The sequence below is a fragment of the Carettochelys insculpta genome, chromosome 1, assembly GCF_033958435.1.
Source record: "Carettochelys insculpta isolate YL-2023 chromosome 1, ASM3395843v1, whole genome shotgun sequence".
NCBI lineage: Eukaryota > Metazoa > Chordata > Testudines > Carettochelyidae > Carettochelys > Carettochelys insculpta.
Genome location: NC_134137.1, coordinates 377,365,259 through 377,378,829, shown reverse-complemented (window position 1 = coordinate 377,378,829; position 13,571 = coordinate 377,365,259). Strand labels below are relative to the sequence as shown.

General features: G+C 48.5%; 1 protein-coding gene across 1 annotated transcript in view; it reads right to left on the bottom strand.

Moving 5' to 3' along the window:
* Positions 1-13,111, bottom strand: part of GDI2 (GDP dissociation inhibitor 2) — a 40,870-nt gene extending 27,759 nt beyond the window's left edge. The window contains exon 1 of the mRNA XM_074976126.1: positions 12,957-13,111. Within this exon, the coding sequence (XP_074832227.1) occupies positions 12,957-13,001 (45 nt within the window). The 5' untranslated portion in view covers positions 13,002-13,111. The remainder of the gene's footprint in view (positions 1-12,956) is intronic.
* Positions 13,112-13,571: the final 460 nt, after the last annotated feature.

The window sequence follows — 13,571 nt, the reverse complement described above, 5'->3', positions numbered from 1 at the left end:
ATAATACACAGCCCATATATTAGCTCATCATGGCCACAGACCATAATGGTGATGCCATAAGTCTATTCCCTATTGCACTTTAGCATAACTCAGCTTTCCCAAGGGAACCCCATTCTATATTAGTTTTCTCAAGAAACAGAGATGAGAGTGAGTTCAATGGGGCTTACTCCAAAATTAAGTGCACTCTAAGCACAGTCAGTCTTTGCTTTTTTGGTAACTTGATTTAAACCAATTCACCCTGGATCTTATCACATGCAAGATGCCACAGTGAATAAGTCTACTTCAGCCATGCTATTTGAGTAGCTAAGTAAATTGATGTTCCCTGTAAGCATAGGCAAGGCCTGAGTGATTAATGCCCTCAGTAACTAAATCCCCAAAACCAGACTCTCTCTTCCCCTTAGTGACACAAAGGTTTTTAGGCTTCTTTTGTCTCATCTCTCAAAAGGCTATTCACAGGTGCACGCCACTTTCACCATGAGCATCTTAAGAGGAAGCAGCAGTGGATTACTTTGATGCTTAGAAGACGACACAGAAAAATGGTTAGTTGCCTCATTCCTTCAATTCTGTTACTTGTCTCATTGGCTACGTCTACACTAGCCCCAAACTTCGAAATGGCCACGCAAATGGCCATTTCGAAGTTTACTAATGAAGCGCTGAAATGCATATTCAGCGCTTCGTTAGCATGCGGGCAGCCGCAGCACTTCGAAATTGACGCGCCTCGCCGCCGCGCGGCTCGTCCCGACAGGGCTCCTTTTCGAAAGGACCCCGCCTACTTTGAAGTCCCCTTATATGGGTTCGCCTATGGGAATAAGGGGACTTCAAAGTAGGCGGGGTCCTTTCGAAAAGGAGCCCCATCAGGACGAGCCACGCAGCGGCGAGGCGCGTCAATTTCGAAGTGCCACGGCCGCCCGCATGCTAATGAAGCGCTGAATATGCATTTCAGCACTTCATTAGTAAACTTCAAAATGGCCATTTGCGTGGCCATTTCGAAGTTTGGGGCTAGTGTAGACACGGCCATTCTGGATTCTTCTCGTCAGTTCAGTCTTTAAGAACTAGTACACTTATATTTAAGACCCATTTGTAATGGATTAAAATCCATGCAACTAATGGCTTGTGACACTACAGAAAAATTCCCAAAGCAGGTTCTAACACAGGACTGGAGACATCTTAAACAGTTTGTACCCACATGCCCCAGGCCTATGTCAGGAGGGAGAACGCAAGAAGAGGCAGCACCATGCTATCTTTTAGGCTCAACTCCTCTCTCTCCCTGAATACACAGCTGCAGATGTCAACTGTCCAAAGTCACACTTTGCTGATCAGGCTTCTGAGGTTACACCCATGACCCAGGTGCAGCAGTTTAGATCTCGGACCCCTCTGCTGAAACTTTATGCCAGATGAGGAACCTTTTTTTGAGTCAGGGGCCACTGACGCTTTTTAAAAAAAAAAGCACGGGCCACATAAGTGAAAAAAGGGAGACAGGACTATGGAGTCTGGCCAGGAGGGTTTGAAGTGAGGGGGCTTGGAGGAAGGGCAGAAGCTGGGTGCAGGTGGGGAGTGCTGAAGAGGGGTGTAGCATCTGGGCAGGAGGGTTTGGGGTCAGAGATGGGACAGGAGGAGGGCGGGGTATGTGGAGAGTTTGCAGCACCGTGTCTTGAGAAGGAGGCAGGAGCAGTCGGGAAGCACAGGGTCTGGGTGATGGGGGTGGAGCTTACCTGCTCACCCATGGACACACGTGGCTCTGCTTGGCTAGAATTCTGGCCTCCCTCTGCCCTACTCCCAGCTGTGGGAACAAGCAGCAGGGCCCAGAGGTGCTTTGTACCCACCTCCCCCAACCTCCCCAACAGAGCCCATCATCTGGATCCAGTCACAGCTTGCCTGGTCTGTCGCACAAAGATCTGAGCTCCCCAACCCTGCTGCAAGCCAGATGTCATGGAAGAGAGCCCTGAGGCTTAGGGTCCAGATGCAGGCCAGGGATTGTTAGACTATGATGGGGAAGCTAAAGAACATAAGAGCAGCCACAGAGAAAGAGGAAGTAGTGCAGAAAGTGATAAATTTTAACTACCTAACTTCTCTTTCAGTAGCAGTTTGTAGGCCCAAATCTGGCCCTTCAGTCTCCCACATACAGTTTAAGTTCAGTGTCTGTTGGAACACAAAATATTGCTTAACTGTGTCATGGCTTTTTCAAGAGAAAGGGGCACAGGCAATCCAAGCATGACAAAAGACTGAATTAGCGACAAAAGACTCTTAGCATGCTCATTCTGCATCTGAGTCACGAACACTCAAGAGATAGTTGGAATAATCAGAAAAGTGAATGTTCATGTTAAACATACTCCTGCAACAATGAGGCACGGTAGCACAGGTATCAGTCAACGATAGGTCCTTTTAGAGTTCAAGCACCTTTGGATATAGACTGTTTGTCCCTAGCACACACACAGGCTTGAAATCAGGTTGAGGGCCGTTACTGCTACTGCAAAACGTAATAGTTTTCAGGTAACTGCGTGCCTCCCTATGCATCTAGGAGTCAAATGTCTGACTCAGTGTAGTTTGAGACAGGAACAGGTAAGGAAAGTGTTGATATGGTTTCGTATCTTAAGACAGGAACAGAAAAAGATAGCTCAAGAGGCACAGGGGCTTAAGTTAAGCTTCTGAGTGACAGCTTTTCACAAGCTAGGACACCAAGTGACCTGCCCTCTTTACGTGAACAGGATTTGCTTCAGCACTGCTGGTGCCAAGATGGGAGAAGGCTCACTCCCAAACAGGAAACCTTCAAGGAAAAGATGTCTGAGTTTGTATCAATTTCTCAGAGCTTGGTGCCGAGTATGACATGAGTTCAGAAACAGCCTCAAACTGCCAAAATGATAGAAACTTCAGCCAAGTGTGTCACCGTGGGGAAAATATTCTGTAACTCCACATCTAGTTCAGAAGTATTGATTTTAAGCCCCCCTCTAAACACAAGATGAGGCAGAAGGATTCTAACCCAATGAGTTGGAAGCCCAGGTAATCCTGACAGATGTGCCAGTATGATCTTAACTTGAAGATATGTGGTATTTGATCTAGTAAGTTGCATACAGTAGGCTGGTCATATGTATATTCAAAGTTCCTCCCCACCTCCCACCAAAAAAGTCTCTAGGCAGTTCACAGCACCATCATTAGTATATCCCGATCAAATGAGTATCGGGATAGAAGAGTTAAGTCAGCTAATTTTAGAGTTCTGATTAACAGGATATCCCATCTCACAATTAGCTACCAGAAGAGATGAACCACAAACCAGCATGCTCTATTTGGAAGTCACATTCCCCAAGAGGTATCGAACAGGGAAGCTATTCACCTTCATGCAGTAACGATGGTTCTTCGAGATGTGTCTCTGTGGGTGCTCCACATTCAGTGTCAGGCTTGCCTGGCACCACAGCTCTGAGATCTTGCCAGCTGTTTATGCCAGGCTGCCCATGCGCTGTTCTGTTGCTCCTCTTCGCACTCTTTTTCCACATGTGCGGTCCGGTCTCATCCAGTTCCTCAAAACCGCTAAGGCTCTGAAACAGAAGGCACAAAGAAGAATCTGAAGTGGGGAGGAAGGGGCAGGGTGGAGCACCCATGGGGACGTCTCAAAGAACCATCGTTACTGCACGAAGGTGAGTAACTTCTTTCTTCAAGTGTCCCTACGGGTGCTCTACCTGAGTGATTGAGGAGTATTCCCCGCCCGAGAAACTAGGAGGCAGGTACCGGATCCAGGTCTTGTCCAGGACAGACCGCACCACAGTGGACAAGGAGGTATCCTCAGTCATCTGTCGGTAGATGGCATGATGCTTCACGAATGTGTTGTTGGATGGCCAGGTCGCCGCCCTGCAGATATCTCAAAGGGGGCTCCTCTGAAGAACACCGTTGACGCTGCCACCACTCTGGTCAAACGTGCCCTTGGGTGGCACGGCAAGGAAGCAACCCTCAGGGAGTAGCACGTCGTGATGCAAGGCATGATAAGGTTAGAAAGTGTTTGCGAGGCAATTGCCTGGCCTTTAGAGCAATGAGGTATAGACACCATCAGCCTCTTGGTCTTCCGAAAGGGCTCAGTCCTGTCTACGTAGAAGGCCAAGGCTCTTCAGACATCCAGGAAGTGCAGTGGCACCTCTCGTGCCAAGGTATGCGGTTTAGGATAAAACGCAGGCAGCACTAGAGGCTCATTGACATGGAAATCCGAGGCAACTTTGGGGATGAAATCTGAGTGTCGCCCCGTCCTTGCTAAAGACTGTATAAGGTGGAGATCCCATAAGGGCCAATAACTCACTCACCTTTCAGGTCAACGTGATTGCCAGAAGATGGTCTTCAGCAACAGCAGTCTGAGCAAAGCAGTGGCTAAAGGTTCAAGCGGACCTCTCGTCAATGTCTAAGACCAAGTCCAAGTTCCACAGGGGAGCTAACGGCCACCTTGGTCGATAGAGATTCGTCAGCCCTTTAAGGAATTGTGCCATAACTGGGTGAGCAAAGACTGACGTGCATCTACCGTGTGTTTGAAGGCTGATATAGCAGCCAGGTTTACCTTTATCAATGCTAGTGCTAACCCTTGCCATTTCAGGTCTAGTAACTAGTCAAGGAACAAGTGGATTCGTGCTTCATTCGGTAACAGTCGTCTAGAGGAGCACCATACTCCAAACTGTAGCCATTTCGAAAGATAAGGCTTTCATGTGTTTTCCCTGTCTACTCTGTATGAGGACTGCCTTCACTTGGTCTGAACAGAGCTCCTCTGCCGCATTGAGCCAACGATCAACCAGGCTGGGAGGTGAAGGGCGCGTGGCTGTGGGCGCACAACCGCTCCCTTGTCCTGAGTCAACAGGTCTATAGGACAGGGCAGGAGATGAGGCGCCCACAGCACCATTCTGTGGAGAAGCAGGAACCAAAGCTGATGTGCTCATGTGGGTGCTACCAGTATAAGTTTGGCTACATTCCTGTTGACCTTCTGCAGCACTCTGGGGATCAACACTGTCGGTGGGAACGTGCAGAGTAGTGGACCTGTCCAATTGATTAAGAACGCATTGCCCAGGGAGTGAGACCCCAGGCCTGCTCTGGAACAGTATAGCTCACACTGGCAATCGGAATGCGTTGCGAACAGGTCTAAGACTGGGAACCCCCATGGGTGAAACACAGGGAGAAGAATATCTTTGCAGATCTCTTACTTGTGATCTGGCGCAAAATGTCTGCTCAGGGCATCTGCTTCTGTGTTGTTGACCCCAGGCAAATAGGAAGCAGTCAACGTTATGCTGCTGCAGATGCACCAGCTCCATAAACAGTTTCTGCAGAGAGAGACCAGGAACCGGCCTCCCCCCAGTCTCCTGACAGTTGATGTAATATATCGTAGCAACATTGTCCGTGACTACTTTGACGGACATGTTGCGAATGCATGGCAGAAAATATTTGCCTACACTGCGTACGGCCCGAAGCTCCAGTAGATTTATGTGGGGAGTCAATTCCATGACGGACCATTGAGGTGCACTCCCCACCCCAGCAAGGAGGAGTTCGTCATCATGAGTGCCCTGGGCTGTGGGCAGTGAAAAGGAACTCCTGCCAGTAAGTCTTCTAGCTCTGCCCACCACCATAAGAATTTGAGGACACTGCCTGGTACTGCCACCCATTTGCACAGATTGTAACATACAGGCCCGTACACTGTCACTATCCAGTGCTGGAAGCATCAAACGCACACACTTGCATCCTGAACCACATAAGTTGTGGCTGCCATGAGACCCATGAGCTGCACACATTATGATCTGCACCTCTGGACCTGTCACTGTGCAGACAAGATCCTGGATATCCTGAAACCGTTGAAGTTGCAGGTACGCACGGGCAGCGATGGAATTCACCCTTGCCCCGATAAACTCCATGTCTTGAGCTGGCTCTTGGCTCGACTTCTGTTTGTTCATGAGTAGGCCCAAGAAAAGAAAGTTAGACCTCATGACCCAAAGCACTGTGTTGACTTCCACACAGGAGGGTCCTTTTATGAGGCAGTCATCTAGATATGGGAAGATGACAACTTACAGGTGGCAAAGACGGACTGCAACCACAATGAGAGTCTTTGAAAATACCCTGGGAGCTGTAGCCAGGCTGAAGGGTAAGACTCAGTACTAAAAATGATCCCCTCCCACCATAAACTGAAAAAACCGCCAGTGGGCGGGATGGATAGTTACATGACAGTAGGCGTTCTGAAGGTTGAGAGTCGTGAACCAGTCCCCTTGATTGAGTGCAGGAATTACAGGAGTCAGTGTGACCATTCTGAATTGCTGTTTTTGTAGGTGGCGATTTAGACTGTGAAGGTCCAGAACAGGACTCCAACCCCTAGACTTCTCTTGTGTGAGGAAGTATCGGGAGTAGAATCCCCTTCCTCTGAACTCATCTAGCACAGGTTCCACTGCCCCTATGGCAAGGTGGTGGTACATCTCCTGCTGCAACATAGTCTCATGAGAGGGAGCCTCTGAAGAGGGATGGGATTGCTGGCGTCGTGGGTGGGATGGTTAGAAACAGGATACCATAACCCAAAGACTATTTCTGGCACCCATTTGTCTGTCTAGTTCTGGACCATTGACTGAGCTACGGTCGTAGACTGTGGTCAAACAACATTGAGGAAGGAGATGGAGCTACTGGCTCGGAGGGGGTGTGGCGCTTGATAATGCCATCAAACTTGTTGCCTTGGCTGTTGCTGCTGCCCATGAGACTGCATGTGCTTACACCTTGGTGGTCTTTGAGAAGGCCTGGACTGCTCACATCAAGGCTAGCACTGCCTTTGGAAGGGTTACAAGTACCTCCTCTGGTGTGGACCAAAGCATCTGCACCTGAATAGCAGTGTGTACATACCCAGAGTAGTAAGGGTAGTATGCGAGTCCTTACTCAAGTGAAACACCACGTCTGTAGATTCGGCAAACAGCTTCTGTTTATCAAAGGGCAAGTCCTCCACCTTTGCCTGGAGCTCTCTGGGGACGCCTGAAGTCTGCAGCCAGGATGCCCTTCTCATGACTATGGCCATGGCACTAGGTTGGGCCCGTGTCGGCCACATCAAGAGCAATCTGGACACTAGTCCTGGAGGCAGCATAGCCCTCTTGGACAACAGCCTTCAATAACATCTTTTTTTCTTTTAAAATCGGGCAGATACTCCATCAGCGATGCCAGCCTGGAATAATTATTGAAACTGTGATTGTACGAGTGGGCAGCATAATTAGCCATGCGCAACAGCGTAGAGGACAAATAAATCTTTCGCCCAAATAGGTCCAGTTGTTTGGAGTCCTCGTCCATAGACGTGTATTGAGGTGCCTTCGCTCTCTGTAGCGAGGATTGCACCACTGAAGAATTTGGCTGTGGGTGGGTAAACAAGTACTCCATACCCACAGACGGGACAAAGTACTTCTTGTCTGCTCGCTTATTTGTAGCGGGCACAGACGTTGGCAGCTGCCAGATGTTAACTGACCACCTCTATGATGGCCTCATCCAACGGAATAGAAATTTTAGTAGAGAAAGGGGTCTCAAGTTCTTCAATAACCCTTGTCTCTTTTCAGGCATTTCTGCCAATTGAATTCCTTGAGAGTTGGCCACCCGACAAAATAAGTCCTGGAACTCACGGAGGTCATCCGGGGGAAGACGCATCGCCTGGGATGACCACTTTGTCTGGTGAAGATGAGGAAGGATTGTTGGTGAGAATGGTCCGGGAGAAAAGTCCATATCAGAGAACCGAGCCTCCTCTTCCCTGGACAAAGGTGGTGGAGACAAAGGCTGAGAACCCAATTGTGGTGGAGGCACCAGAGCTGGACTAAGAGACCAGGATGTACCAGAGAGGCTTTCTGTGGCATCTGCCGGTTCTTGCAAGTACTGCTCTGTACAGTGACACCATTCATAGTCCCAAGATCTTGCACAGCACAGATAGCTATGTCTGTCCGGCAAGTGATGCGCGTAGCTGTGTCCATGAGAAGTAAGAATGCGAACTCCTGGAGTACTGAGGCAGTGATGTGGAGGGCCAGCTACCTGATCACCTCCTGAATTCAGCCTCATGCTGCCAAGGGGATCGAGGTCTCAACACCAGAGATGGTGACCTTGGACTACGGTGGGGAGGCAAGGGACCTCAAAATGGTGATGCAACGGAATACTGTCCCAAAGAAATCTGTGAAGTTACAGACATGAGCAGTGTCAAGCACCAAGGTGAGGGTTCTCGATGGTGCCTATGCCTTGACTTGGTCCTTGCTTTGCTATATCTTGTTGAAATTGTCAGCACTGATGAAGTCCATGCCAAGAATGCAGGAACCAAATGAGCAGTTCTGTATGCTGCGGTGCCAGAAGAGTCAAGATGTGGCACCAGTGCGAGACTGACACCTAAGGGGGAGCACCCAAGGGCACACTAGAAGAAGAATCAAAGTTACCACCTGTGAAATTACCAATCAACTCCAAGTTGCATGCCAACTAACAGGCTGAAAAAAATGAGTTACCCTAAAATGTTTTCAATAGGACTAGCACCAACGCTGTTTGTAGACAGCAATCAAATCTCTGTATACAATTCAGTTCTATAATTTTTTGCCAAGTAAAAGAAAAATCTAATTTGGTTTACTACTATTTGATATGAAGTGAAGTGAAGACTCCAGTGGCAATACTGTTATGTTCATCACTTTCACTTCTGATGAGGTTAAAGAAATAAAAGAAAAACGTTGGATACAAAACCTCCTGCTACTAGTTTTTTTTAAAATAATGTTTTCCAGATACTTGAAAGGCACTAATGTATTAACAAGGGCCTGTTCTTTTGCATGTTTAGAGTAAGTCTATATAGAAATTTTCAACTAAGCATGAAACAAATACTGAATGATCTCTAGCCAGCACCTAAACTATTCTTTAGATTCTCACTTAAACCCATGCTCTTACTCTCAGAGCATATCACTGTTCATTTTGCTGAATGTAGGGATAGAGCAGAATCAATGCCAGCCAGTACCAGCCTAGAACCACGACATAAATTCAATGTAACATGCACCTTAAGCATGTAGGTTCTAATAAAGTCTCAACCTTCTTCAGTTAGAAGTCTATGGATATGCAACTTTGCAGTACAATACCAAAGCTTTCCTTACCGTGTCCTAGAAATCGTGGCAATGAATAGTATTTCAATCATGGTTTGCAACAAATCAGCTTTAAAAATACAAACTAATTCCGGCAAAGATAGGCATATCTTAAGACAGATCAAAATCCCACCACCCTCATGCATTTTTGATATGTCACCAGCGGCATCTAAGTTTGATACTTCTACAGACAAAATTGTGAAAGTTATCACGAATGACCTGTTCAGCTATACTTTTAACTCCAGCAACACTAACTTTCCTAGCAATTCAAGGTTACACGAACATACCAGGCATCTTCATCAACAGATGCCATGACTAATCAACACTGCAATTGATCCATCTGCTACTGAAGATACAACAACAATAAAAATAACCACCAATTCGACTTATAAACCATGTGTAAATGGCAGTTTACTTTCTGTAGTCTAACAATCTTACCAGGCTCCCGGGGACAGCTAACGCTAGAATTAACTTGGTTTTAATTGACTAGAAGATCTGATCTGTTGAAAATATTTCAATTGTTAGTGATGGGATGCCTTTAAATTTGCAAAGCAAATTTACCCCACTGAGACATGAAACCTCAACTAAATATCAAAATTAACTATTTGACAATACAATAGGTTAACAGTATTCCACAACATTTATCTACCTGTGAACCTCCGGTTTTAGCTAGAATGATCACCAATAGATAATGCATTTTTTTTTTTTTTTTAATACTCCAGTAAGACGACTTTTTAAAAACTGTCAACTTACAGGTTTTATTTCATATTTGATGAGTGACAAAGAGGGAAGCAATGAGTGCCTTTAAGAATAATTTGTTTTAAATTAGTGAGAGGTGGTGACATGTCATAAAGGAGGACATGTTCGTGTGTGGTGTGATAGATGACTGGCGTTGAAAAGAATGCTCTGGAGGGAGGAGGGGACTCATTAAGCAGATGTGATGTGATTAATACAGGTAAGAATTATATAGACTTTTATACAGGACTGGCACACGAACACTGACATCACTATATTGAGAGTTCAGCAACATCTGGCATACCCCCGCCCCAAAAGTTGTGCCGATGTGATGCCATCAGAAAGACAGGTACAGCATAGCAACACTGTACACTACAGTCAGATAACTGAATGCTGACTCATTTCACTAGTGCCTAGGGATACAAGTTAGTCTATAGTTTACTTCTGACAAGCACGTTAAAAGATATTTCCATGTATAATATTAAGGTTCCTCATCTTTAGGAGCTCGGACATCTCCACACTCTCTTAAAACCCACAAATGTGAACCATCACAGACTCTTACACAGCTTCTGAATAATCTCAAAGCATCAACCTGGAGAAGTTTAGTAAACAGGCCTTATTCACCTACCTACTAGGACCTTTGAAGGGAATTGTATCCAGGCTCTCTCAGATGGAGAGCCCGGAGGTGGTATGGCCAAGACACATCAAGTTTCAACAAGGACTTAGGGATCAGCAGGACAATGAGGTTATTCACGTCATTTTTTGCAGCTTTATTCCCTAAACCTCTACCTCGAGCAGTCACTGGACTCAAGAGATTCTGAAACCAGGAATAATGCTGCTGCCACATTTGGCCATAGGACAACCTCAAGCTTCTTGTTTGAATCTCATTCAGACTTCACAAGGTTTCCACTCCATTATGTATATGGGGTAGCAAATTTAGATGACCACCCAGACACAGGAATAAATATCAATTTCTCTCTGAAAGCTCCAGTGTACTATTATTGATCCCAATCCCTTAACTGTACCATTCCTCCACTTGTTCCCACACATTCTACCCTCCCACAGGTGAATGTCTTTCCAAACAAAGGATAAATTTTCTATCCTCACAGTATCATTTAAAAAGCAGTTTCCTTCACAACCCCCACCCCACAATTAAATGCAAGACCAACTATGAATGGAACTCCTAGGCACTCAAATCAAATCCTACCTTTTACCACAAGCTAGGTTTTGCTCAGAGAACTTTAAAACACAGCCAGTTACTCCAGTTCATCCATTCAAGTAAAGATGTTGATCATCTAACTCTTAAATAGGTTAAGATCAAGGTTATCTTAAGATTTGCATTCTTAACAGGAGCATTAAAGGATGTTACAACTGGACAAGCCACTTCATGTTTTATGAAGACTATATATAAAATATGTGAAGTGTTTAGCTTGCTAACTCATTTTTACCACCCTGGGTTTCAAATGCAACAATAGTGTACAGAACATCACAGGGAGCTGCATTCAGGCATTAGTGGTGTCACAAAAAGCCACACAGGACTGCTTCTGAATAGTTTCTTTTGTTACTTCCAATTAGTACCACATGCCATTAAAGTCAGTTAAAAGATAAACACAAGTCCTATTTCCCAAAGAAAAGAGAGGGAGCATCTTGTGATGCTAAAAACAGCTATGAGAGAGGCAAATGAAACCACCTAGCATTGTGCTGGTTTCACTCACCACTTCTAGGTGGGACAGATGTTCCCAATGCTCCTCCCCCAGAAAAAGAGGTGCAAAGTCTTAGGTCTCATGTATTTAGCCAGACTAGGACACCAGTACTGTAGGAATAATCCTGTAATAGGGAACAGCCTACAAGAACAGGCCATGTCCCTTTCAAATTGCAAAAATATGGCCTTTTGCTGCCCTAGGTAAAGCACCAGTCCCCACAGCAAGAGACAACAACATTTAGCCTATGACAGGCAGTGCATGCAGCTCTTTATAAAGCTATCACAAGCCCGAGCCCGAGGTGCAAGCAGGAAGAAATGGAGGAATGCTCAGTTACCTTTAAATATAAAGGTGAGTGTCTGCCTAGATTAGGCATAGAAACACAAGAACAGGAAACTCCATTTTAAACAGCAAAGGTAGCATTCATTCACAGCTATATTGTATTGTCTTTCTCCATGCCGAGAAAAGAACAATGCCTAGCCATCTCATACGAGTCAGAAAAGGGTATTAGAGAAAGTTAAGGTGGAACGAGGAGTGAGAGAGAGAGATTTCCCCTCCCGTTCAAAGAAGGAATAGGAAGTCACTAATAGCAGATCTTGAAGCAGGGCCATTGTTACTTATCTGCAACCTGCAAAGCAGCATCCTCCACCCGTAGATCACAGAGAACAACTGATCACCAATTTTCAGCAGGGAAAAAACGGGGTGGGGGGGGTACAAATGATCAGATGGAGAAAAAGATTCCCATTGAAAGGGCTGGCTGACTATTTACAACTCAGTCACGCAATTGCTTGCTCTTTCCCCACCCCCCCGCTCCTGCTGCAGTCAGGCATTGACAGAGCATGAACGCTGCAAAGAGGGAGGGAGAGGGAGAAAGGCCTCCACCCTGATGCTGGGCTCGTGCTATTCCCAGCTCACACCCAGCCAGATCAGCGCCCCACATGAAAACCCCTTACGCCCCAGCCCCTGCATTTTGGGGGGGGGGGGGGGAGAGCTACGCAGCCAGCCCCAGGCAGGAGAGCGGTGCTTTTTTTTTTTGGGGGGGGGGGGGGGGGGAGGTATTGTTTTTCTAACAATTGCCTTTCCAGGGGCCTCCTAGAGGCCACTGCAGGGAACGTGTTGTCACGCTGATTCCCCGAGCCATCTCCTCCAGCGAGCGAGGCATCACCAGGGAGCCCCGCACCGCGCCCCGCCGCGCCCTGGGCAGGGCTGGGCTGGGCTGGGCCGGGCCGCCCTCTCTGCCAGCCGGACCAGGGCGGCACCGGGAAGGGCGGGGGGCAGCGCAGCCCAGCCCAGAAGGGGGAAGTGGTGGGCAAGGGGGGGGAGGGGCGAGGGCACAGCGCCGGGGGGGGGGGAGGATGGGGGCAGGGCTGCGCAGGTGGGAGGGGGGAGGGGCTGGAGCCCGGCCCGACTCGGCCCAGCCGCGGGGGGGCGGGGAGCGGGCCGCGGCCCTCCTCACCGTGAGGCCGGTGCCCAGCACGATCACGTCGTACTCCTCGTTCATGGCGGCGGGGTCGCGGGCGGGTGCGGGCGCTGCAGGCCGCGGAGGTAGGAACAGGATAAAATGGAGACGCCGCCGCCGCCGCCGCCGTGAAGAGACCGCGCCAGGGTGGTGGGCGGGGCCGCCGCAGCGAAGCGAGGGGGCGGGCCCCCGCGCCCAGCCCCTGTCAATCGCGCCCGTTCGCCCCTCTCGATTGGGCTGCTCGACCGTCACTCGGGAGGCCCCGCCCCTCCGTCGCTAGGGGCGGGGACGCCGGCCTCGGCAACGGCGATGCCACCGTGGTTCTGGGGGCGTGCGCCTGCGCGGGCAAAGGCGGGTGCTGCTGCGCGAACCCTGGACGGCTGCGGATGCTGCGGCGCGCGCCGCCCTGGGCACGGCTGGTGCAAGGGCAGAGTTGCACGGGCCGGGACCTGTGCATGGGCCGGGAGGCCGGGGCACGCCTGTCTGGGCTGGTCCTGGCTGCCGGGGCCCTGCGGGAGCCCCCTGCCCTGCAAACACACCGGCCCCAAGTCGTGGCCAGGCCACACCGGTGGGCGATGCGGGGGCTGCAGCCCTGGCTTGCCATTGACACCG